This window comes from Aquarana catesbeiana, linkage group LG01 (genome assembly GCF_042186555.1).
Source record: "Aquarana catesbeiana isolate 2022-GZ linkage group LG01, ASM4218655v1, whole genome shotgun sequence".
Classification (NCBI taxonomy): domain Eukaryota; kingdom Metazoa; phylum Chordata; class Amphibia; order Anura; family Ranidae; genus Aquarana; species Aquarana catesbeiana.
Window position 1 is genome coordinate 967,822,757 of NC_133324.1, and position 27,118 is coordinate 967,849,874.

At 43.2% G+C, this 27,118-nt stretch overlaps 1 protein-coding gene across 2 annotated transcripts in view; it reads left to right on the forward strand.

The window, feature by feature from the left end:
* Positions 1-22,977, forward strand: part of LOC141122360 (uncharacterized) — a 56,521-nt gene extending 33,544 nt beyond the window's left edge. The window contains exons 8-13 of one of the 2 annotated variants that reach the window (XM_073611969.1): positions 5,081-5,178; positions 7,586-7,775; positions 11,480-11,561; positions 17,006-17,261; positions 19,520-19,559; positions 22,563-22,977. In XM_073611969.1, coding sequence (XP_073468070.1) covers positions 5,081-5,178; positions 7,586-7,775; positions 11,480-11,561; positions 17,006-17,261; positions 19,520-19,559; positions 22,563-22,579 — 683 coding nt within the window. In that variant the 3' untranslated portion in view covers positions 22,580-22,977. Of the gene's footprint in view, positions 1-5,080; positions 5,179-7,585; positions 7,776-11,479; positions 11,562-17,005; positions 17,262-19,519; positions 19,560-20,740; positions 22,542-22,562 lie in introns of those variants that run through there. The other variant, XM_073611968.1, reaches the window with a different exon arrangement.
* Positions 22,978-27,118: the final 4,141 nt, after the last annotated feature.

A 27,118-nucleotide genomic window follows, 5' to 3' on the forward strand; every position in this document is an offset into this window, starting at 1 on the left:
TGGCATGGTATTGGCCATTGATGGGCACAGTGGCGGCAATTGATGGGCACAGTGGCTGCGTTTGATGGCACAGTAGTGGCAATTTATGGGCACAGTGGCGGCAATTGATGGGCACAGTGGCTGTGTTTGATGGCACAATAGCGGAAATTGATGGGCACAGTGGTGGCAATTGATGGGCACAGTGGCGGCAATTGATGGGCACAGTGGCGGCAATTGATGGGCACAGAGGCTGCGTTTGATGGCACAGTAGTGGCAATTGATGGGCACAGTGGCTGTGTTTGATAGGCACAGTGGCGACAATTGATTGGCACAGTGGCTGTGTTTGATGGCACAGTGGCAGCAATTGATGGGCACAGTGGCTGCATTTGATGGCACAGTAGTGGCTGCGTTTGATGGGCACAGTGGCTGCATTTGATGGCACAGTAGTGGCTGCATTTGGTGGCACAGTGACTGCGTTTGATGGGCACAGTGGCTGCCTTTGATGGCACAGTGGCTGCCTTTGATGGCATGGTAGTGGCAATTGATGGGCACAGTGGCGGAAATTGATGGGCACAGTGGCTGCGTTTGATGGCACAGTAGTGGCAATTTATGGGCACAGTGGTGGCAATTGATGGGCACAGTGGCTGTGTTTGATGGCACAGTAGCGGAAATTGATGGGCACAGTGGCTGCGTTTGATAGCACAGTAGTGGCAATTGATGGGCACAGTGGCTGCGTTTGATGGCACAGTAGTGGCAATTGATGGGCACAGTGGCTGCGTTTGATGGCACAGTAGTGGCAATCGATGGGCACAGTGGCTGCGTTTGATGGCACAGTAGTGGCAATTGATGGGCACAGTGACTGTGTTTGATGGCACAGTAGTGGCAATTGATGGGCACAGTGGTGGCAATTGATGGGCACAGTGGCTGCGTTTGATGGCACAGTAGTGGCAATTTATGGGCACAGTGGCGGTAATTGATGGGCACAGTGGCTGTGTTTGATGGCACAGTAGTGGAAATTGATGGGCACAGTGGTGGCAATTGATGGGCACAGTGTCGGCAATTGATGGGCACAGTGGCTGTGTTTGATAGGCACAGTGGTGGCAATTGATTGGCACAGTGGCTGTGTTTGATGGCACAGTAGTGGCAATTGATGGGTACAGTGGCTGCGTTTGATGGCACAGTAGTGGCAATTGATGGGCACAGTGGCGGCAATTGATGGGCACAGTGGCTGTGTTTGATGGCACAGTAGCGGAAATTGATGGGCACAGTGGTGGCAATTGATGGGCACAGTGGCGGCAATTGATGGCACAGTAGTGGCTGAACAAAATGATTTACAAAACAAATGTTTCCATCGTGCACATCTCTAGAGGACAGAATAAATAAATAAGTCACTTATTAAATCCCGTTGTGTATAAAATGCTTTTAATAAAAAAAAAAAACAAAACACTTAAATGACCCCAAACCATTAAAGAGTCAAAGATATTTTTTTAATAAAATAAATAATTTTTTTGTAATTTTATTAAAAACTTTTTTTTAATTAGAGAGAAGGAATTTTCTTGTAATAATCTTATCCTGGATAACTTACAATTTAGGTCAATACCAACTGCAACAACTCTCGGTGCTCAGAGTGATCAACCAAAGCAGAATTTGTTGTCTTTGATTTCCTATTCTACTGGACAGATACAATTAGAAATTAAAGCCCCCCTTGAATATTGCTCAATGGAGAGTGGGAGGCAGCTTAGTGCTGAATGGAGGGCGGGAGGCAGCTTAGTGCTGAATGGAGGGCGGGAGGCAGCTTAGTGCTGAATGGAGAGTGGGAGGCAGCTTAGTGCTGAATGGAGGGCGGGAGGCAGCTTAGTGCTGAATGGAGGGCGGGAGGCAGCTTAGTGCTGAATGGAGGGCGGGAGGCAGCTTAGTGCTGAATGGAGAGTGGGAGGCAGCTTAGTGCTGAATGGAGGGTGGGAGGCAGCTTAGTGCTGAATGGAGGGCGGGAGGCAGCTTAGTGCTGAATGGAGAGTGGGAGGCAGCTTAGTGCTGAATGGAGGGCAGGAGGCAGCTTAGTGCTGAATGGAGAGTGGGAGGCAGCTTAGTGCTGAATGGAGAGTGGGAGGCAGCTTAGTGCTGAATGGAGAGTGGGAGGCAGCTTAGTGCTGAATGGAGGGTGGGAGGCAGCTTAGAGCTGAATGGAGAGCGGGAGGCAGCTTAGTGCTGAATGGAGGGCGGGAGGCAGCTTAGTGCTGAATGGAGGGCGGGAGGCAGCTTAGTGCTGTATGGAGAGTGGGAGGCAGCTTAGTGCTGAATGGAGGGTGGGAGGTAGCTTAGTGCTGAATGGAGAGTGGGAGGCAGCTTAGTGCTGAATGGAGAGTGGGAGGCAGCTTAGTGCTGAATGGAGGGCGGGAGGCAGCTTAGTGCTGAATGGAGAGTGGGAGGCAGCTTAGTGCTGAATGGAGGGCGGGAGGCAGCTTAGTGCTCAATGGAGAGTGGGAGGCAGCTTAGTGCTGAATGGAGGGCGGGAGGCAGCTTAGTGCTCAATGGAGAGTGGGGGGCAGCTTAGTGCTGAATGGAGGGCGGGAGGCAGCTTAGTGCTGAATGGAGAGTGGGAGGCAGCTTAGTGCTGAATGGAGAGCGGGAGGCAGCTTAGTGCTGAATGGAGGGTGGGAGGCAGCTTAGTGCTGAATGGAGAGCGGGAGGCAGCTTAGTGCTGAATGGAGGGTGGGAGGCAGCTTAGTGCTGAATGGAGAGCGGGAGGCAGCTTAGTGCTGAATGGAGGGCGGGAGGCAGCTTAGTGCTGAATGGAGAGCGGGAGGCAGCTTAGTGCTCAATGGAGAGTGGGAGGCAGCTTAGTGCTGAATGGAGGGCGGGAGACAGCTTAGTGCTGAATGGAGAGCGGGAGGCAGCTTAGTGCTGAATGGAGGGCGGGAGGCAGCTTAGTGTTGAATGGAGGGCGGGAGGCAGCTTAGTGCTGAATGGAGAGCGGGAGGCAGCTTAGTGCTGAATGGAGGGCGGGAGGCAGCTTAGTGCTAAATGGAGAGCGGGAGGCAGCTTAGTGCTCAATGGAGAGCAGGAGGCAGCTTAGTGCTGAATGGATGGCAGGAGGCAGCTTAGTGGTGAATGGAGGGCGAGAGGCAGCTTAGTGCTGAATGGAGGGCGGGAGGCAGCTTAATGCTGAATGGAGAGCGGGAGGCAGCTTAGTGCTCAATGGAGAGTGGGAGGCAGCTTAGTGCTGAATTGAGGGCGGGAGGCAGCTTAGTGCTGAATGGAGGGTGGGAGGCAGCTTAGTTCTGAATGGAGGGTGAGAGGCAGCTTAGTGCTGAATGGAGGGCAGGAGGCAGCTTAGTGCTGAATGGAGGGTGGGAGCTGCTCAGGGATTGTTTGCTAGGCAGTCCTAGCAACCAATCACCAGCTTATGAAATGTTAACTCCCGCAGCTCCTGCTCCCACATTCCACCCAGCACTATGCTGTCTCCTCACCTCCACCCTGCTGCACACACTGGCAGGTAGGAAGCGCCCCCTACACAGTCTGCGTGCATATGGGGGAGGAGACACTGTTGGAGGGGGGACAGAGAACACTACAATGAAGGGGTGAGGGATCTCAGTATACTGCATTGGGTTATGGGGAGGTAGAGAACACTTTGTGTTGGGGGGCAGAGGACACTACAGTGGGGGGTGGTAATGTGAAGGGGGCAGAGGGCACTGCATTTGGGGGTACAGGACACTACTGTGGAAGGGGGTGTGATGTGAAGGGGCAGAGAATGCTGATTTGGAGGGGCACTACTGTGGGGGAGGATGGCAGAGAACACTGCTATGGGGTCAAAGGACACTACAGTGGGGGGTGATGTGAAGGGGCAGAGGACACTGCATTGGGGGGGTACAGGACACTACAGTGGGGGAGGGTGATGTGAAAGAGGGCAGAGGATTCAGTATTTGGGGGTACAGGACACTATAGTGGGGAGATTATGTGCAGGGGCTGAGCATGCTACTTTTGGGGTGGGGGACACTACTGTGGGGGGAAGGTGGCAGAGAACACTGCTATGAGGGGCAGAGGACAATACAGTGGGGGGGGGTGGTGTATAGGGGGGCAGAAGACACTTTTTTGGGGGGGTTCAGGGCACTACAGTGGGGAGGGTGATGTGAAGGGGACAGAGCATGCTTTTTTGGGGGGGCACTACTGTGGGGGGAGGGTGGCAGAGAATACTGCTATGGGGGGCATAGGACACTACAGTGGGTGGGTGGTAATGTGAAAGGGGCAGAGGACACTGCATTTGGGGGTACAGGACACTACTGTGGGAGGGTGTGTGATGTGAAGGGGGCAGAGAATGCTGACTTGGGGGGCACTACTGCGGGGGGAGGGTGGCAGAGAACACTGCTATGGGGGTAAAAGGACAGTACAGTGCAAGGGGGTGATGTGAAGGGGCAGAGGACACTGCATTGGGGGGGTGCAGGACACTACAGTGGGGGAGGGTGATGTGAAGGGGGCAGAGAATTCAGTATTTGGGGTACAGGTCACTATGTGAAGGGGGCAGAGGATTCTGTTTTTTTTGGGGGGGGGGCACTACTGTGGGGGGAGGGTGGCAGAGAATACTGCTATGGGGGGGCAGAGGACACTACAGTGGGGGGGGTGGTGTGAAGGGGGCAGAAGACACAAGTTTTTTTGGGGGGTACAGTACACTACAGTGGGGAGGGTGATGTGAAGGGGGCAGAGGATGCTGTTTTTGGGGTTACAGGACAGTACAGTGGGGTGATGTGAATTTGTGGGTGGGGCACTACTGTGGGGGGAGGGTGGTAGAGAACACTGTGGGGGGGGTTGGGGTGATGTGAAAGGGGCAGAGGACACTGCATTGGGGGGTAAAGGACACTACTTTTGGGGGATGGGAGGCAGAGGACACTGCAGTGGGGAGAGTTGGGGTGATGTGAAAGGGGCAGAGGACACTGCATTAACGGGGGACAGAACACTACATCTACGTCTTTTTATTGGGAGCTTGATAGATTTTTTTCTTTGCTTTCTTCCATCTTGTCCAGGTAGATCTCAACCCCTGCTCTATTGGTAAAATGAGTACCATGTTTGTATCTGTATCTGAATCTTGGCTTTGTTGTCTCTCCAGTCTCCGGTCAGTTTAACATCATGAAATTTCCCACCATGGAAGACAGCACCATGAGATGGTCCGTTCCTTACAAGTGGGAGAACATCACCGGCTTTAATGTAAGTATTAATTTATTAGCCGTACCCCATCATGGCTAGGTCATAATTGATGGGGAACCATGTTCCTTCAAACCTCCACTGCCTCCCGCAATGAAAACTGGATGTTCAGCAATCACAATGTGACCTGTGACCGGTAAGAGTAGCCGATCTGGAGGATTTCCATTAAGAATAGTATCAGTAGATGCTCTTCTTTTATTCTGTTTGTTCAGTAGATGAACGTTTCTTTTATTATATTGTATCCCTGGACTATTATTTCCTCTCATATCCAAAATTAGAGCACACATACAAGATTTTTACATTTTTTTTCTAACCCCTTCGCGCCTAAGGGTAAAACAAATGTTAATGCCTAAGCACAATTTTGCAACTTTGACATGTGTAAGTAAAACCGTACGTATCATCACAACTACTTTGTGCATCCAGGTGGATTATACCTCATTTTTTCAGGACAAACTGGGCTTTTATTTGTTGGTAAATAGTAATGGATATCTCCTGATTTTTTTTTTTTAAATATCAAAGGAAAACTGGCTCAAAATAGTAAAAAAAAAATATATATATATATATATTTTTAAATGTAGCTGTCTATTTATTGCTGCTACCATAATTCACTGCCAAGGAACAAACCAAAATAAATTGTCCTGCTCCTGACGATCGCAGTGATACCACACATGTGTATGTTAGTTGATGTTTGTACCCGTAGTACAGTCCAGAAACAATAGTGCGCATTTTGCTTTTCTTTTATCCTACCTAAAACACACCGACACCAGTGGCGGCCCGTGCATTGTGGGCGCACAGGCGCTGCCCCCCCTATCCCTGCTGCCGCCTTCCTATCCCTGTGCCCGGCCCCTTTCAGGACGCCGGATGCATGGACTCCTAAGGCGGGGGTGGGTATTTTTTTGAAGCACCTGATTAGAGTCAGAGGCTCTAATAGGCTTCAAAAAAGGGTGGGCTTGGGGCGCTTAGAGTGCGCCCTGATCCCATCCACTTGTGTGACCATAGCGAATGAATATTCACTATTTTCACACCGCATTGCCTCCCTGCCAATCTGGAGGCAGGTCAGTGAGACCTGTTTCCTGATTGGCCAAAGAGCCAGGTGTCCCTATTGGATGCTCAGCACTTTGACAGGAGTGGGACAGAGCCAAGGAAGCTGACTGGAGAGGATACGCTGGAGAAGAGGACACCTGGTAAGCGCCGGTCCTCCCGCGGGGGCGGTGTAAGTGGGGTGTTCCACGATCCATCTTCAGGGGGTGAGCATTTGATGGGCACACTGACATCATATGATGGGCACACTGGCAGCATTTGATGGCACAGTGGCAGCGTTTGAGGACACACTGGCAGCGTTTGATGGCACAGTGGCAGCATTTGATGGGTACAGTGGCAGCGTTTGATGGGCACAGTGGCTGCAATTGATGGCACAGTGGCAGTGTTTGATGAGCACAGTGGCAGCGTTTGATGGACACACTGGCAGAGTTTGGCACAGTGGCAGCGTTTGAGGGCACAGTGGCAGCATTTGATGGCACAGTGGCAGCGTTTGATGGGCACAGTGGCAGCGTTTGAGGGCACAGTAGCAGCATTTGATGGCACAGTGGCAGCGTTTGATGGGCACAGTGGCAGCGTTTGATGGGCACAGTGGCAGCATTTGAGGGCACAGTGGCAGCATTTGATGGCACAGTGGCAGTGTTTGATTGCACAGTGGCTGCAATTGATGGCACAGTGGCAGCGTTTGATGAGCACAGTGGCAGCGTTTGATGAGCACAGTAACAGCGTTTGATGACACGGTGGCTGCGTTTGATGGGCACAGTGGCAGCATTTGAGGGCACAGTGGCAGTGTTTGATGGCACAGTGGCTGCAATTGATTTTTTTTCAACATTTTTTTGTGCCCCCCAAAAAAATTTTGAGCACCAGCGGCCACTGATACTAATCTTAAAAAAATCCTGTCCAAAAAATATTGACCCTGACCTTGACCCAAACACTAACCCTGACACTGACCTAAATCAAATCTTGATCTAGGTTTTTTATTATTATTCTTTTCTTTTATTTTTTTTGCACACACTTTTTTTTTCTATTTGCAAGGAAAGAGAGAGATACAATGTATCTCTCCCCTCCATTCACAGAGAGAGAGAAAACATGGGGGCGGGCCTCAAAGTGACTGATCACTGTGGTAGCCAATTAGAGGCTATCACAGCAATCAGGTGACCTGGAATCGGGTGTTCCTGGTCCCGATCGTTAGTACGGGGCCCGGGGCTCTTGGTGAGACCCCAGTATCTGTGCTGTAGGGATACGCAAATATGTAGCCCCATAAAAAAAAAGCCCAGTCCCGCATATTTGTGTGAGATCGTCATCAAGGGGTTAATTTGGTTTCTCGAATTCTATTATTAATTCGATTTTTATTTTTCATCTCTTCTTATAGCTGACTGTCTCAGCCAGGAGGGACTACGATCGGTCCTTTGCTTTGGATGACTCCATCTGGTTCCCCCCCAGTGTAACAGAACATAAAATCCCCTTCCAGTACGGGGCCACCTACACCATCTCCCTCCGAGCATTCACATCAGCCGGAGCCGAAAGGATCCGAGAATGGATTACCGAAACTGATATTGGAGGTAATCTTATCCAAGTTATTGATTGGCTAAAAAACAAATTAATAATGATGGTAGACATGTGCGGTTTGTACCATTCTGAATAAAAAATTCAGACAAATATTTGGTTATTTGGAAATCCAGATGTATCCGAATTTCCGCATTACAATAGTAACAAATTTAAACAAATCCGAAATAATGAAACGAAAAAAAAAAAAAGAATTCCAAATTGAATTAAAAATGGAATTAGAAAACAAAAATGGAATGAAATAGAATAGAAAAGTGTTCAGAAATTTTAAATAGAATATATTAGAATAGAATAGAAAAGAAAAGAACAGAATAGAAAAAATAGAATAGAATAAAATAGAAAGAATGTAGTCGTCTTCTGAAATTTGAATTTCGAATAGAATAAATATGATTGCGAATTCGATTAGAATTTTCTAAATTTGAAAATGAGTAAACGAAACAAATTCTGACAACGAATTAAAAAAAAAAAAATAGGATAGAATTCAATAGAATAGAATAAAATAGAAAGAATATAACCATCTTTTGAAATTTTGAATTTTGAATAGAATAAATTTGAATAGAATATATAAGAATAGCATAGAAAAGAATTGAAATAAGAGAATAGTATAGAAAAGAATAGAATAGAAAAAACATACAGGGATATACAATGTAATACTGACATATAATCACACACATAGGTTGGACTTGTGTCTTTTTTCGAACTCACCTACTATCTAACTATATGTAACAATAGAATAGAATAAAATTGAAAGAAAATACTGTAGTTGTCTTCTGAAATTCAAATTAGAATAGAATAAATTTAATTGCAAATTTGATTTGAATTTTCTAAATTTGAAAATGAATAAACAAAATAAAACAAATTCTAACAACAAATTAAAAAAAATAGAATTCAGTAGAATAGAATGCAATAAAATAGAAAGAATATAACCATCTTCTGAAATTCGAATTTTGAATAGAAGAAATTTGAATAGCATATATTAGATTAAAACAGAATAGAAAATAAGATACTTATAATACTGTAGTTGTCTTCTGAAATTCAGATTTCGAATAGAATAAATTTGATTGCAAATTCAATTTGAATTTTCTAAATTCGAAAACGAATAAACTAAATGTTAACAATGAATTAAAAAAAAATAGAATTCAGTAGAATAGAATAGAATAAAATAGAAAGAATATAACCATCTTCTGAAATTCAAATTTCGAATAGCATAAATTTGATTGCAAATTCAATTAGAATTTTACGAACTTGAAAACGAATAAACGAAATAAAACAAATTCTGACAACGAATAAAAAAAAAAAATCAAATTCAATAGACTATAGTCGTCTTTCGAAATTCGAATTTTGAATAGAATAAATTTGAATGCTAATTAGATTTGAATTTCACAAATTCGAAAATGAATGAGCGAAACAAATTCTGAAAACGAATTAAACTAATTTATCGAAACAAATTATCGTAAATAACAAATCGAAACGAAACTAAATGAAACGAATTCTTACGTTCTGCACATGTCTAAATGACGGGCCTTTGATGTTCTTGTTACCATTACCACCAAGGAAAATGTCATCTGACGGCATTTATTCCCATTCAAAGCTTCTGTAGCCATCCTGGTCAGGGGTCAGGCTTGAAGACCAGTAACTCTAGCAGTAGAGAGGCTCCCACAACCAGCTGGATAAGTACAGAAGCAGGACACTCTGTTTGGATGACACGGGCCCATCTGAGGTGCGGGGTCTAAGTACTAACTGGTACTTACCAGAGCTCCTGATGGTGGAGATGGGTTTTCGCTGCATGTTAGTACCAGATAGCGGCCCTCAGGGTTGCCCCACCAAGAAGTAAGGTCCAGTAGCAGATATAGCAGGTAGGGATAAGCAGAAGTGTAGAGCTGGGAGATTGATGTTTTTGGTTCTCCTCTCCTCCTGTAGCTACCACACAGCCAATCGCTTACATCACATCCAGGCAGCGGGGTTTTCTGGTGACGTTATCTCCGGTTCTTACGTTCTTTTAGCGTAGCCGTTTTGTTGGATCCTACAGCAGCATTGTGTCTATGGAGTCCCGTGGCTTCCATGCTTGTTTATTTTTTGTTTCCCTGGGTTTGATGGTCATTTTTTTTTATCCTCTTACCTTGAACTTTTGGTTGTCCACAAAAAACATACCCGTCTGGTGTAATCCCGTGGTATGTATGTGAGCCGCTCAGGGTGCTAGGAAGTGTAATCCTGTGACCTAGGAGATGTGTGTGTGCCGTTGAGGCTTGGTGGTAAGGGGTATGTGATCAATGCTTCCACAGAGTGCTGACAGGGGATGGAACCCGTCTTGGTTCCTGCCAGGCTTCAGAGAACAATGGGGTGGCCCCTAAAGGTCGCACATCTAGGTGTCTTGGAGTGGTGTGTAGAGTGGTAACATCAGCCTGGAGTCCAACCAGGCCACGCCCCCAACACGTTTTACTCCGCAGCCGGAGGTAAGTCATGGGGGTGGAGTGAAACACATTGGGGGTGTGGCCTGGTTGGAGTTAACACTCTACACACCACTCCAGGACACCTACATGTCTCTGAAGTGTAGTCCTGTGCCTTCCACTGTGAGGAGCCCACCCATGCTCCAGACAATGAGCAGAAGATCCCAGGAGCCTCACATCAGAACAAGACCTGCTGTGTGTAGACAAGTGGCAGTCATAGCCGGGACCCCCTCCAGGCCACGCCCCCAATGCTTCTATCCCCATGGGTAAGCTCCAGTGGGCAGAGTGAAACACGTTGGGGGAGTGGCCTGGTTGGAGTCCAGGCTGACATTACCACTCTACATACCACTCCAGCACACCTACATGTACACTGAAGTGTAGTCCTGTGCCTGCCACTGTGAGGAGTCCACCCATGCTCCAGACAATGACATATAAGAGCAGAAGATCTCAGGAGCCTCACATCAGAACAAGACCTGCTGTGTGTAGACAAGTGGCAGTCTCAGCCTGGACACCCACCAGGCCATGCCCCCAATGCATTTATCCCCATGAGTAAGCTCCAGTGGGCGGAGTGAAATGTATTGGGGATGTGGCCTAGTGGGGGTCCAGGCTGAGACTACCACTTGTCTACACACAGCAGCTCTTGCTCTGATGTGCGGCTCCTGGGTTCTTCTGCTCTTAACTGGTGTAAGCTACTGCTCTATCTCAGCACGCTAGGTCTCCTGCCACCATTTTCTTGTATGATGTCACGAGGATTCCAGCTGTTTCTTCCGAGTTCTTTGAGCCAGCCCCCCTTGATGACATGCAAATAATTGTGTACAGTGCCGCAGAGAGTTCCCGGAACCTGCACGGTGAGACACAGTTTGCCATGAAGCCTCCTGGATGTGTGACCTCAGTATTCCAGGAGGCAGCAGGCGGTGGGGTGACATCATTCCCACCTAGGGCAAAAAAGCAGGAAGTGTAGGGTTTGGGACTCCCGAAAAAATAGTTTTCAGTTGTGTAAAGTGTGAGGGAGGGGTTGGGAAGGAGAAAATAAATTGCAAGTTATAAGAGAAGGTGAAGGTCCACCATAAGCTCTCTGGTCTTCTCCTATCCCTTATAAATGTTATTGTGTATCCATAACTCCGACAGTCGGCTCTGTATCGAGGTCCAGATCTCCTGTGGAGACAGGTGATTGGTTTTGTGGTTTTCATTGACGATACAACTGGAGTTATAAGTGGGGAAGAAATTTAACGTCATGTCCGGATTTCTTTCAGATCCTCCTCAACATCCAAAGGATACCCTCAGAGGAAACACGCTACAGCTGAACCCGGTCCCTGCAACGAATGGACCAATCAGGTTAGAGAGTCATATTTATTTATACACTACAGATGCTTTGTTTCGGATTTGTTTGTTAAGTTAATCATTTTGGTTTTGTCATATTTGTTATGTTAGAATGATTCATTTTCGGAAATAGCTTCGTATTGACCTGGGAATTTATAGATCGGCAACTCCTATCCTCATATTGATTAGTGGTTCCAAATTAATAATAACTACTGCAGTAGGGAACAGACACAAAAGATACACTCCGTATCTTTCCAAATAACTGTTCTGCTTTATTATGACGCAATTGAAGGTTTTTATACACATGATTACGTAGGTATCACATTACTATTACAATTGTACTTTTATAGTAACAAGGGGCGTAACATAGGCAGGCTAATTCTAATCAGGACTTGAAAGAATGTAATGAAAACATTATTAGTGCCGTGTGCACAGTGTGGCCAGTGTGCAATACATACAAAATACAATACAATTATATACAGAACTTACACATTTCCTTTACAATCTATTCGGATTAGTTTTGTAAATTCGTTATTTTCAAATCGATCCTAAATTGAAATTCTAATTTGGAAGACAGCTATATTCATTCTGTTCTATGCAAATCTATTTAATTGTTTTATATTCTAATCTTTTCTATTTGACTACATTCTGTTCTTTTATTTTCGATTCTATTCTATTCCTATCTCTTCTATTCTATTTGATTCTATTCAATTTTATTATTTTCTATTCTGTTCGTTTATATTCAATTATATGCCTTTATTTTCTATTCCATTCTTCCATATTCGATTCCATTCCCTCATTTTCTATTCTATTCTTTTTGTTTTCTATTCTATTGTTCTTTTATTCTTTTTTTATGTTCTCTTATATTTTATTCTATTCTGTTTAATTCTATTTGACATGACCTCAAACTAACTGGAGGAAAGTTCAAAACTAATCTTAGAAAGTATTACTTTACCAAAAGGGTGGTTGATGATTGGAATAAACTACCAACAGATGTAGTCAGACAGTCAACAGTAAATGGCTTCAAACATGCTTGGGACAAACATAGATCTATCAGACAATGAGGTTAATTATAAAAAATAAAAAATAAAAAAATAAATAAAATTAGCAGATTCAATGGAGTACTCAGTCTTTTTCTGCTGTGATTTTTCTATGTTTCTATTCCTTTCTTTTCTATTCTATGATGTTCCTTTATATTCTATTTTATTTTATCATATTCCTTTATTTTCTATTCTGTTCTATTCTGTTTTATTCTATTCTATTTTCTATTGTATTCTATATAGCACCCTAAGTAGGAATCATCATTGTATTTCACTTTTATATCTTTCTGTATTTATTGCAATATGTTTCCATTTCAAATTCAAATTCATTTTTGATTTCAGATAATTCAATTTGGTATAATTTATTTCAGATTCGCAGAAATTTGTTACTTCAATTCTATTCTATCCTGTTCTATCCTTTTGTATTCTTTCTATTCTATTATATTCTACTCTTCTCTATTCTATTCAGCAGTCTAAGTAGGAATCATCATCTTATTTCACTTTTATATCTTACTGTATTTATTGCAGTATGTTACCATTTCAAATTCAAATTCAGTTTCGATTTTGGATAATTCGATTAGTTATAATTTATTTCAGCGTCGCGGAAATGTGTTACTTCTATTATATCTTATTCTGTTCTGTTCTATTGTATTCTTTCTATTCTATTCTGTTCTATTCTACTCTATTCTATTCAGCAGCCCAAGTAGGCATCATCATCTTAATTTACTTTTATATCTTACTGTATTTATTGCAATATGTTTCCATTTCAAATTCAAATTTATTTTTGTTTGGGATAATTCGATTCCTTATAATTTATTTCAGATTCGCAGAAATTTGTTACTTCTATTCTATTCTATCCTATTGTGTTCTTTCTGTTATTTTCTATTATATTCTACTCTTCTCTATTCTATTGAGCAGTCTAAATAGGAATTAACGTCTTATTTCACTTTTATATCTTACTGTATTTATTGCCATATGTTTCCATTTCAAATATAAATTCATTTTCTATTTCAGATAAATCGATTTGTTATAATTTATTTCAGACTCACAGAGATGTGTTTTTTCTATAGTGTTCTATTCTATCCTGTTCTATCCTTATGTATTCTTTCTATTCTATTCTATTCTACTCTATTCTATTCAGCAGCCCAAGTAGGCATCATCATCTTATTTCACTTTTATATCTTACTGTATTTATTGCAATATGTTTCCATTTCGACTTTGAATTAATTTTTGATTTCAGATAATTAGACTCGTTATAATTTATTTCAGATTGACAGAAATTTGTTACTTCTATTCTATTCTATTCTATCCTAGTCTGTTCTACCCCTTTGTATTCTTTCTATTCTATTTTATTCTATTTGTATTCTACTCTTCTCTATTCTATAAAGCAACCTAAGTAGGAATCATCATCTTATTTCACTTTTATATCTTACTGTATTTATTGAAGTATGTTTCCATTTTAAATTCAGTTTCGATTTGTTTTAATTTATTTCAGCCTCGCGGAAATGTGTTATTTCTGTTCTATCCTATTCTGTTCTGTTCTATCATATTGTATTCTTTGTATTTTATTCTACTCTATTCTATTGAGCAGTAGGGATTATCTTCTTTCTTCACTATTATACCTTACTGTATTTATTGCAATATGTTTCCATTTCAAATTCAAACTCATTTTCAATTTGGGATAATTCGATTAGTTATAATTTATTTCAGCGTCATGGAAATTTGTTACTTCTATTCTATTCTATCCTATTCTGTTCTATCCTGTTGTATTCATTCTATTATAATCTTTTCTATTCTACTCTTCTCTATTCAGCAGCCTACGTAGGAATTATCTTGTTTCACTTTTATACTTTACTGTATTTATTGCCATTTGTTTCCATTTTGACTTTGAATTAATTTTTGGATAATTAGGTTCGTTATAATTTATTTCGGATTTGTCATGTACCTTTTAGCAGAGCCTGTGGGAGGCCTCAGTTATAGATATGGGCATGGATGGCATGCAGAGAATGGTCAGGATACAGGCAAAGGTCAGCAACAGACGGTCAGATATGGGCATGGATGGCATGCAGAGAATGGTCATGATACAGGCAAAGGTCAGCAACAGACGGTCAGATATAGGCATGGACGGCATGCAGAGAATGGTCAGGATACAGGCAAAGGTCAGCAACAGACGGTCAGATATGGGCATGGATGGCATGCAGAGAATGGTCAGGATACAGGCAAAGGTCAGCAACAGACAGTCAGATATGGGCATGGACAGCATGCAGAGGATGGTCAGGATACAGGCAAAGGTCAGCAACAGACGGTCAGATATGGGCATGGATGGCATGCAGAGAATGGTCAGGATACAGGCAAAGGTCAGCAACAGACGGTCAGATATGGGCATGGACGGCATGAAGAGAATGGTCAGGATACAGGCAAAGGTCAGCAACAGGCGGTCAGATATGGACATGGACGGCATGCAGAGAATGGTCAGGATACAGGCAAAGGTCAGCAACAGACGGTCAGATATGGGCATGGATGGCATGCAGAGAATGGTCAGGATACAGGCAAAGGTCAGCAACAGACGGTCAGATATGGGCATGGACGGCATGCAGAGAATGGTCAGGATACAGGCAAAGGTCAGCAACAGACGGTCAGATATGGGCATGGACGGCATGCAGAGTATGGTCAGGATACAGGCAAAGGTCAGCAACAGGCGGTCAGATATGGGCATGGATGGTATGCAGAGAATGGTCAGGATACAGGCAAAGGTCAGCAACAGACGGTCAGATATGGGCATGGACGGCATGCAGAGAATGGTCAGGATACAGGCAAAGGTCAGCAACAGGCGGTCAGATATGGACATGGACGGCATGCAGAGAATGGTTATGATTCAGGCAAAGGTCGGCAACAGACGGTCAGATATGGGCATGGACGGCATGCAGAGATTGGTCAGGATACAGGCAAAGGTCTGCAACAGGCGGTCAGATATGGGCATGGACGGCATGCAGAGAATGGTCAGGATACAGGCAAAGGTCAGCAAAATTTTAAGCAGGCAGATGAGCAGGAGGCAGAGCAGAAACCAGAGACAAGCCAAGGTCAGGGCAGGTGGCGTTTGCGCGTGGTCAAGACGAGCTAGGTCAATCACAGGATTCAAGCAAAGGAACAGATACAGGAATATGGGAATACCTAAAGATCAGCACCGACCGCAGTTTAAATTGCCCTGTTGGAATCAATATTAGCGCATATGCGCAGTCTATGCACAGCCAAGCGAGCACCCGCAAGTCTGCACCTGTGCATTTATGTGCGCATTGAGCCTTGACCTGTACTATGGCTAGTGCATTCCTGACAGGATTCCTTCAAATTCTATACTATTGTATAGAAATGTGCAATTTGTTTTGTTCCAAATGCCTTTTCTGACAAAATTTAACAAATTCTCTAATTCGGAAATATTCGAATTAACGAAAACCCGTTTAACAAATTTTTCCGAAAATTTGAAAGAACAAAAATCCGAAATTTGAAAATCCGAAATTCAAAAATCCGGAAATTCAAAAATCGGAAAATTTGAAAATTCAAAAATAAGAACGAAAATCCAGAAAATTCAAAAGAAGGAAAATTTGAAAACCCAAAATAATAACTAACTAACTAACTAATAATAACTATTACTACTATTAAATTATAGGTATTGTAATTTCCTTTCAAATTTGTCTGTTAGTGAACGTAACGAATACAAATTTATCCGAAGTTACGAATTATCTGAACTAAAGAATGCTGCATCTAAGAGAATGGAATGTAACAAATTAATAATAATAAATAATAATAATTTTATTATTATTATTTATTATTATTAATTTGTTATGTTCCATTTGTTTAGATGCGGCATTCGGTATTTTGGATAATTCATAACTTCGGATAAATTTGTATTCGTTACGTTCACTAACAGACAAATTTGAAAGGAAATTACAATACCTATAATTTAATAGTTAGTTATTATTAGTTATCATTTCTGATTTTTGAGTTTTCGGCTTTTCGTTCTTTTGGATTTTCATTCTTATTTTCCAATTTTTGGATTTTCTGATTTTTGCCAATTATCGAAATAACGAATACCGTATCTTAACGAATGGAACGTAAGGAATTTTAGTTTTTCGTTACGAATTTTGATTCTAACGAATAACCCGAATGAAAAATGAATGAAATGAACACAAACAAATTTTTCGGCTAGTATTGTCATTTGGAATTTCGGATACATCCAAAATCTCTGAATAACGAAAATTTCATCCAAATTTTGATTTGTAACAAAACGAGTTGTACATCTCTAAAAATGATACTTATTACTGGTGGGTTTGTAGGACCAGTACCAATAGTAATACATTTTTGAATAGATACAAAAACTACAAATGTCAGATCTTTGCTGAACTCTTACTTCTCTACCCACAGCTCTTATGAAGTGATTGTCTATCCGGCCCAGGATCGGAATTTAAGTATGGACTGTCTGGGATTCATCAACACCCCGTACAACTCCAGCTTGACTCTAAGTGGCTATACAGCGGCTGTCCTTCCCGCAGAGACCTTCACCGAACCCAGAACCTTCACCCTTGGGGATAACCACCATTATAATGGGTTCCTCAATGCTCCTCTAATCCCCAACCACAAATACACCATCTACATTCGGGTCACCAGCCGCTGGAGGAAGGTGAGTTATTTGACTTTATTATCCAAGAAACTGTAAGAAATTCTTTGCTTTTCTAAGCACACAGTTCCAAAAAACTACTACCTTTGCCAATTATATGTTTACTGAACAGTGGAAGAAAGCTAAATATTCTATAATCTAGCTAACAGGATAAGATTAGCTGTCATACTTTAATGACGCTCACACTTATGTAGTCAGGGAAGTCTATTGCGAGGCCAACAAGGCGTTTTTCAGGTGGCATTTTTCAGGAGGGTGGTGCCACTCCCAGACAGAAGGGACACTATGACCAGTGGCATTACTACGGGGGTGCAGACCGCACCTGGGTGACCCCCGCCACAGGGGTGACACCAGGGGCAGCCGCAGACTGATTGTTCAGTGACAGGGGAGCAAAGTGTAAGCAGGAGGCGGCGGTGGCTGCAGCCTTCGATCATGGAAGCAAGTAGCTCATTTGGCAGAGCAGGTCGTAGTCCTGGGCTGTGATCGTGCCTCCGCAGCCTTGCTACACACAGCTGGTGAAAAGGATCCGGTGGGCTGTGGGAAGGTGAGGGTCTGGTGTAATTTTTTTGAGGAGGGATGGTGTAGAATGGGGGGGATAGGGGACCCCCCTCTCTCACTCCCCTCCCCCTCTAACCCCCCACCTCTCTCTCACCCCTTTCTCTCAATCCCCTCCCTCTCTCACCACCCATCTCTCTCTATCTCACCCCATGTCTCTCAACCCCCTCTCTCTCACCCCATATTTCTCACAACCCCCTCCCCCTCTCACCCCCCACCTCTCTCTCACCCCTTTTTCTCACTCCCCTCCCTCTACTGCCCACTCTAAAGATGGCCGCAGAGGTCACCTAGAGCAGAAGCTTCCAATCGGACAGATAAGACCTACAGAGGCCTCAGAGGAATACAGATTCCCCCTATCCCTTGCTCTCCCTGCACAGCGGCTGCTGAACTGTACCACCCTTGCAGGGAGGCCAAACTACACCTGCCTACATTCAGCCAGGTGTATGGTCCTCCACTATTAATCTCAGCATGAGTACATCCGGGAAAAATCCCAGTAGCACACTGCACTGCTCCAGTTGCTGCCAGAGCATTGTGCTTCAGATGAGGTGGCCCTGAATCTCCAGCCACCATCTGTGTTGCCAGCAGTGTACACCTGGAACCACTTAACTGTGGTTCCAGTCTAGAGATCCCTTCAGTTGTTCGCCTGTGAACCCAGACCTACCCTGGTCTTCAGTCAGAGCAGCATCCAATCAGACAGCTGCTTCCCTGATGACACCTACGGAGGCATCAGAGGAATATGGGTCCCCCCTAACCCTACTCTCCCTGCACGGTGGCCACTGAACAGCGCCACCTTTACAGGGAGGCCAAACTACACCTGCCTACATGCAGCCAGGTGTATGGTCCTCCACTATTAATCTCAGCATGAGTACATCTAGGCAAAATCCCAGCAAGCCACACAACAATGATGTCATCACTTTATTGTACCACAACCAGTACACAGCATATCCCTGCCATTAAAACTGGCCTTTTTCTGACGCGTTTCACCACAATAGTCCTAGTCAAGCAGCCAATCTACAAAGCTGATGGGCTAAGGCATGTCCCAATGTACAAGCATAGGATATAGCTGCAGGTGCCAATCTGAATGTTGTACAGGGAGAAGAAATAATAGTCATGTGACAGCAAGTGACAGTCTATAGCAGGGGTCTCAAACTGGCGGCCCTCCAGCTGTTGTGAAACTACAAGTCCCATGAGGCATTGCAAGACTCACAGTTACAAGCATGACTCCCACAGGCAGAGGCATGATGGGACTTGTAGTTTTGCAACAGCTGGAGGGCCACCAGTTTGAGACCCCAGGTCTATAGTATTCCCCTTCACTCCTCACCTGACAGCTACATAAAAGGTTATGTAGGAAGGGAAGGGGTGGAGGAGCTGGGCCGGCTTAGACAGTATTAGACGCTTTCAGAAAAGGAGAGGTATATGACCTGCCAGGAGGGAGGAGGCTGTGCTGGGGAATTTACTCTTCCCGGAGTTGTCACATTTTCAATCAACAGAAAATTGCATGTGAATAAAAAATCTTTTCTGGAAAGGAAAAACATAAACAGCTACAGATACTTGATTTTTTTTCTTGCTTTGACCTGCAATTGTTTCAGTTGGTAGCAGGGCCTCTTTTGGAATTTCAGTGGCTGTTATCTCAACACAAGAAACCTATCTTCATGTAGAATCAATCGTTGTGCATAACACGGTTAATGTTCTACTGCTTTCCTCGGCAGGTGAAGAAGTCGTCCTGTGCGTTTGCTGGAGTCACTCAAGGTCAGTTGGCTTATAATGTTCTGCACTATATATCGCAATATTACCCTATGGATAATATGGGTCTGAGCTACAGGGGTGAATCATCATCTTATCTATGGGACTTTGGGACTAGGGAATATAAGACTATGTACTACGGTACTATGAAATATGGGACTAGATACTATGGTAGTATGTACTATGGTACTATGTACTATGGCACTATGGACTATGTACTATGGCACTATGGTACTATGGACTATGTACTATGGCACTATGGACTATGTACTATGGCACTATGGACTATGTACTATGCCACTATGTACTATTGTACTATGTACTATGGGACTATGCACTCTGGTACTATGGACTATGTACTATGGCACTATGGACTATGGACTAAGCACCCCGCCACAATCAGTACACATTCTTCTATACAACCTTTTATTCATTTATGTTTCTTGGGAATTTCATAAGTAGCAGTCGCTCCATAAGGGGCGCAGTGGCACCACCCCTCCATCCATGCGTCCGGCCCCTTGATCTACATACAGGGCACTGGACTGTGGATTTCAATGGGGGGGGGTGTTTTTTTGAAGCACATGATTAGAGCCAGAGGCATTGCGTCCCGAGTACACAGTGAATGAATATTCACTATTGACACACTGATCCTCCTCCCCCCGGCCAATCAGGAAGCCCCTATTGTGTCTCAGGACACACTTCCTGCTCCTGTGTGGCCGGGGTGTGCTCGCTGGAGCTGCCTTGCTCTTCCTTCACACTAAGGCATGCAGGGAGGGGGCGGGCTACCAGCGCCGTTCGTCTCCTGTGGCGGGGGGTGGTTGGGTGGTGGGTAAACCCCCGCCACTTTGCTCCCGTGGCAGGGGGGTGTGATGTTAGTTTGTGCTTCTCCCAAAATTTTGAGCACCAGCCGCCACTGAATTGCACCACAGGTGTGGGATACTACCCAAAGGTGGTGGTCCCACCTTTGGGGCACTAAAAGCATGGTTTCTTGTAAGCCAGTCCCTCGATTGGATCCTGCTTTGGGAGCAATGAGCACAGTCCATGGAATGATTTGGATCAACTTTTAACAAGTCTCTGGTTACAAGACTACTTTCCATCCACTAGCAGTAAAAATACCTAATATGTCCACATGGACAGTTATATATTGTGATATGTTACAATTCTAAGTTTTTGATGTATCTTTTTAGATAAAATAATCCCCCCGAAGAAGACCACGACTGTATTGGGTCGAAACTCGTCTGGGTTTAAGTCCTTGGCTGGAATACTGTATTGTTTGAGTATTTCCACCCTACTTTTTCACTGCTGCTACGTTTGATGAATTATGTCTTACAAATTTGCAACCAGAGCTCATATTTTGTAAAATAAAAAGACTTTTACACATAACTTATCGCAATTGACAAATTATTTTGCTGCTAAAGAAACCCTGGGAGAACTATCTTGTTTGTTTGAGATGATGGACTATGGGACGATGGACTATGGGACGATGGATTATGGGACGATGGACAATGAGACTATGAACTATGGGACCATGGACTTTGGGACGATGGATTATGGGATGATGGACAATGAGACTATGGATTATGGGACGATGGACAATGAGACTATGGACTATGGGATGATGGACAATGAGACTATGGATTATGGGACGATGGACAATAAGACTATGGACTATGGGATGATGGACAATGAGACTATGGATTATGGGACGATGGACAATGAGACTATGGATTATGGGACGATGGACAATGGTACTATGAACTGTGGAACTGGGGACTACGAGACTATATACTATGGACTATTATCTTATGTACTATGGGACTATGGACTAGGATCCTATGTACTATGGTCCTATGTACTATGGACTATGACTCTATGTACTATGACTCTATGTACTATGACTCTATGTACTATGATCTTATGTACTACGGGACTATGATATTATGTACTATGATCCTATGAACTATGGAACTATGATCCTATGGACTATGGGACTATGATCCTATGGACTATGGGACTATGATCCTATGGACTATGATCCTATGTACTATGGGACTATGATCCTATGGGACTATGATTCTATGGACTATTTACTATGATCCTATGTACTATGGGATTATGATCCTATGTTCTATGGACTATGATCCTATGTACTATGGACTATGATCCTATGTACTATGGGACTATGATCCTATGTACTATGGACTATGATCCTATGTACTATGGACTATGATCCTGTGTACTATGGGACTATGATCCTATGAACTATGGACTATGATCCTATGTACTATGGGACTATGATCCTATGTACTATGGACTATGATCCTGTGTAGTATGGGATTATGATCCTATGTTCTATGGACTATGATCCTATGTACTATGGGACTATGATCCTATGTACTATGGGACTATGATCCTATGTACTATGGACTATGATCCTGTGTACTATGGGACTATGATCCTATGGACTATGGGACTATGATCCTATGGACTATGATCCTATGTACTATGGGACTATGATCCTATGGACTATGGGACTATGATCCTATGGGACTATGATCCTATGGACTATGATCCTATGTACTAGGGACTATGGTCCTATGTACTATGGACTATGATCCTATGTACTATGGGACTATGATCCTATGGGACTATGATCCTATGGACTATGATCCTATGTACTATGATCCTATGTACTATGGGACTATGATCCTATGTACTATGGGACTATGATCCTCTGGACTATGGGGCTATGATCCTATGTACTATGGGGCTATGATCCTATGTACTATGGGGCTATGATCCTATGTACTATGGGGCTATGATCCTATGTACTATGGGACTATGATCCTCTGGACTATGGGACTATGATCCTATGTACTATGGACTGTGATCCTCAGAACTATGTACAATGGGACTAGGGCTATTCACCTGGACTGAGCTGTGATTTCCATGTATTTCTGTGAATATAAATAAAGTTTGATGTCTCATACCTGATTCTTGTATTCTCAGGGCTGATTGGCACATGAAGCGTCCGGCTGCACTGCATTATACTTCCAGAGAAGGATTATATTCCTACAATATATCAGAGAACTCATCCTTCCATCCATGGAATGGAGGGAACATATGCTGTATACCTGATCTGTGATAGCTGAATGATTTGTGATTTTTTTTTTGTCCATCCATTCCTGAGATTTACACAGCACAGCCCTTTCTGACAGGGCAGGGACAGTTGAGTTGCAGTTCAGTAACACTTACAAGTCTTGTCCCTTCCGAAGCCTGTGATTGGACAGTGAAAGGAGAAGCAGCAGACTGATGAGCTCACCTCTTCTCTCCTCCTATAGACACGCTTTTTTTTCAGGTGTTTGCTGGTCTGACCCAAACCTACGTATCTATACATTAATAAATGGAATGACGTATTCATGAAGACAGAGCCGTGTTGTGTCTTTCTATATCTACCCGGAGCTCCGCTTTATTCATTCACTTCCCTCTATAGATCTGAGGTCACTGTACATTATAGCTGAATTGTGACTTTTCATTTTACCGAGTAAAACTGGATATTGACATTATAGGTAAAGTTGATCCAGGGAACATCTGATTGCCTCTCGGGGGATCAGGAAGGAATTTTTTTTCCCCTACTGTAGCAAATTGGATCATGCTTTGTTGGGGTTTTTCGCCTTCCTCTGGATCAACTGTGGGTGAAGGATTGTGTATATTGGATTGTATGATTTTATTTTATTTTTTTATTGGTTGAACTAATGGGGTGGGCGACTACATGGCAAATGAGGTTCAATGTAGAAAAATGTAAAATAATGCATTTGGGTGGCAAAAATATGAATGCAATCTATACACTGGGGGGAGAACCTCTGGGGGAATCTAGGATGGAAAAGGACCTGGGGGTCCTAGTAGATGATAGGCTCAGCAATGGCATGCAATGCCAAGCCGCTGCTAATAAAGCAAACAGAATATTGGCATTAAAAGGGGGATCAACTCCAGAGATAAAACGATAATTCTCCCGCTCTACAAGACTCTGGTCCGGCCGCACCTGGAGTATGCTGTCCAGTTCTGGGCACCAGTCCTCAGGAAGGATGTACTGGAAATGGAGCGAGTACAAAGAAGGGCAACAAAGCTAATAAAGGGTCTGGAGGATCTTAGTTATGAGGAAAGGTTGCAAGCACTGAACTTATTCTCTCTGGAGAAGAGACGCTTGAGAGGGGATATGATTTCAATATACAAATACCGTACTGGTGACCCCACAATAGGGATAAAACTTTTTTGCAGAAGAGAGTTTAACAAGACTCGTGGCCACTCATTAAAATTAGAAGAAAAGAGGTTTAACCTTAAACTACGTAGAGGGTTCTTTACTGTAAGAGCGGCAAGGATGTGGAATTCCCTTCCACAGGCGGTGGTCTCAGCGGGGAGCATTGATAGCTTCAAGAAACTATTAGATAAGCACCTGAATGACCACAACATACAGGGATATACAATGTATACTGACATATAATCACACACACAGGTTGGACTTGATGGACTTGTGTCTTTTTTCAACCTCACCTACTATGTAACTATGTAACTATGTAACTAGATGGACTTGTTCCTTTTTTTTTTTTTAACCTGTCGAACTACAGTGGGGGAAAAATAATGATTTGCTCCCATGCAGATTGTGTAAGTTTGCCCACTTACAAAGAAATGAAGGGTCTATCATTTTTATCACAGGTGTATTTTATATGCTACAGACCGAATATCAACCAAAAATCCAGAAAAAACACATGATACAGTTGCAGTTCAGTGAGTAAAACAAGTATTTGATCCCCAAGCAGAACATGACTTAGTAGTTGGTGGAGAAACCCTCCTTGGCAAGCACAGAGGTCAGACGTTTCTTGTAGTTGGTGACCAGGTTTGCACACATCTCCGGAGGGATTTTGGTCCACTCTTCTTTATAGATCTTCTCTAAATCCTTAAAGTTTCATGGCTGTCTCTTGGCAACTCGAAGTTTCAGCTCCCTCCATAAATTTTCTAAAGGATTAAGGTCTGGAGACTGGCTAGGCCATTCCATGACCTTTATGTGCTTCTTCTTGAGCCACTCCTTTGGCGGTATGTTTTGGGTCATTGTCAAGCTGGAAGACCCATCCATGACCCATCTTCAGTGTTCTGCCTGAGGGAAGAAGTTCCTCATCCAAGATGTTACAATACATGGCCCTGTCCATTGTCCCCTCAATGCGGCAAAGTTGGTCTGTATCTTTAGCAGAGAAATGGCCCCAAAGCCTCATGTTTCCACCTCCATGCTTGACTTTAGGGATGGTGTTCTTAGGGTCATAGTCAGCATTTCTCTTCCTCCAAACACGACGAGTCCCCCTCCTCAGGAAGGCACATGTACAGTTATGCCAATGAACATCTAAATGATTCAGAGGAGTATTGGGGAAAAAGTGCTGTGGTCAGATGAGAGCAAAATTTAGCTCCTTGGCATCAACTCGACTCGTCGTGTTTGGAGGAAGGAAAATACTGACTATGACACTAAGATCACCATCCCTACAGTCAAGCATGGAGGTGGAAACATGATGATTTGGGGCTTTTACTTTGCTAAAGGTACAGACCAACTTTGCTGAATTGAGGGGCCAATGGACGGGGCCATGTATTGTACAATCTTGGAGAAGAACCTTCTTCCCTCAGTCAGAACACTGAAGATGGGTCATGGATGGGTCTTCCAGCATGACAATGACCCAAAGCATACCGCCAAGGCAAAAAAGGATTGGCTCAAAAAGAAGCGCATTAAGGTCATGGGGTGGCCTAGCCAGTCTCCAGACCTTAATCCTATAGAAAATCTATGGAGGGAGCTGAAACTTCGAGTTGCCAAGAAACAGCCAAGAAACCTTAAGGATTTGGAGAAAATCTGTAAAGAAGAGTGGACCAAAATCACTCCTGAGATGTGTGCAAACCTGGGTTTTCGAATTTCTGAATTCCAAATTTTCCAAATTTCCGAATTTCGAAAAATTTGAAATTTGAAATTCGGAAATTCGGAATTTCGGTAATTCGGAATTTCAGAAATGGAAGAATTCGGAAATTAACGAATTTGTCAAAATTCGTTAAATAATGAATTCGGAATATATAAACATAAATAGTGTAGCGCTAAAATGTAAACCTCTGTATAAAAATTGATGTTCAAAAGGGGAAAAAATTATTCCACACTGAAGTGAAGAGTAATCTTATCTTATCTCTGGATTACATGTTTGTGAAAAATATCAAATGTGCAGTGTAACAACATATAAAGGAACACTCATATATCAGTGAGGATAAGAGAAATATAAAATGAAAAAATACAAAAAATAACGTGATAAGCTTAAAGTGTCCACATTCCAAAGGAATATAAATAAAACCTTAGGGGATGATATTATTAGAAAAATGTCCAAAATTAAGAGGTGTGGCCACCAAATAGGTCTGAAAGTATTGTAATCCCAGTGATATATCATGCGAATAAGGCGGATTCCATGCAATGCAAATGATCCATAAATGTCTCCTCCATAGTGATCTGATCAACACAAAAGATAAGGTACTCTTACCAACTTTGGTGGACTCACAGGCCGTTGGCGGTGAGTCAGAAAGGCTTGCACTGTCTCAGAATGGAGGACAGTATGGGAGCAGGTCATGTGCTGGTAAACCTCTTCCTCCAAATGGGGTGCCAGGATCCTACCCGAATGGTCCGCACGATCTCCGTTTTGGTCAGAAGTGGTAACCATGTATGAAGAAAGAAAAAAGGAACCTCCACATGGTGTAAATCCAACAATTCGATTGGCATTTATTTGATGAATCATAACCATTGACAGTCCATAAAAATATAAAAAGGTATAATAGAATCGATTCCAGTATTAAAAAAGGCAAGCGTGGTGTGGGTGGCTGGGTATAGCAAGGAGACCCGACGCGTTTCGTCTGAAGAGACTTCTGCTGGGGTAGCCCAGCAGAAACGCGTTTTTCATTTTATATTTCTCTTATCCTCACTGATATATGAGTGTTCCTTTATATGTTGTTACACTTCACATTTGATATTTTTCACAAACATGTAATCCAGAGATAAGATAAGATTACTCTTCACTTCACTGTGGAATAATTTTTTCCCCTTTTGAACATCAATTTTTATACAGAGGTTTACATTTTAGCGCTACACTATTTATGTTTATATATTTTGCACAATTTGGTCTTATTGGAGTGTTGGCTGCTATTTTACGTTTCTGATTGGCGCGGTATTCCCTACCCTTTTCTTTTCAATGAATTCGGAACTAAACAAATTGCACATGTCTATTGACCAGCATGACAGGTGGTAATGGATGATGCGGGTGCCATGGATGGAAGCAGCTGTATGCCCAGTGCTAGCAACATTACTGGTGCCCCTCCCTTCACACCAGCATGCGACCCAGGCCCACCGGGCAAATGCCTGGTGTGCCCAATGGCCAGTGCGGGCCTGATAAGGAGAATAAGAAAAACAACGCATTTTGGGGTTTCAGACCCTCCCCCTTCATCAGGGCTTCAATTCCAGTAAAAAAATAAGTAAGTTCATACAAAAAAATTCATGCTCT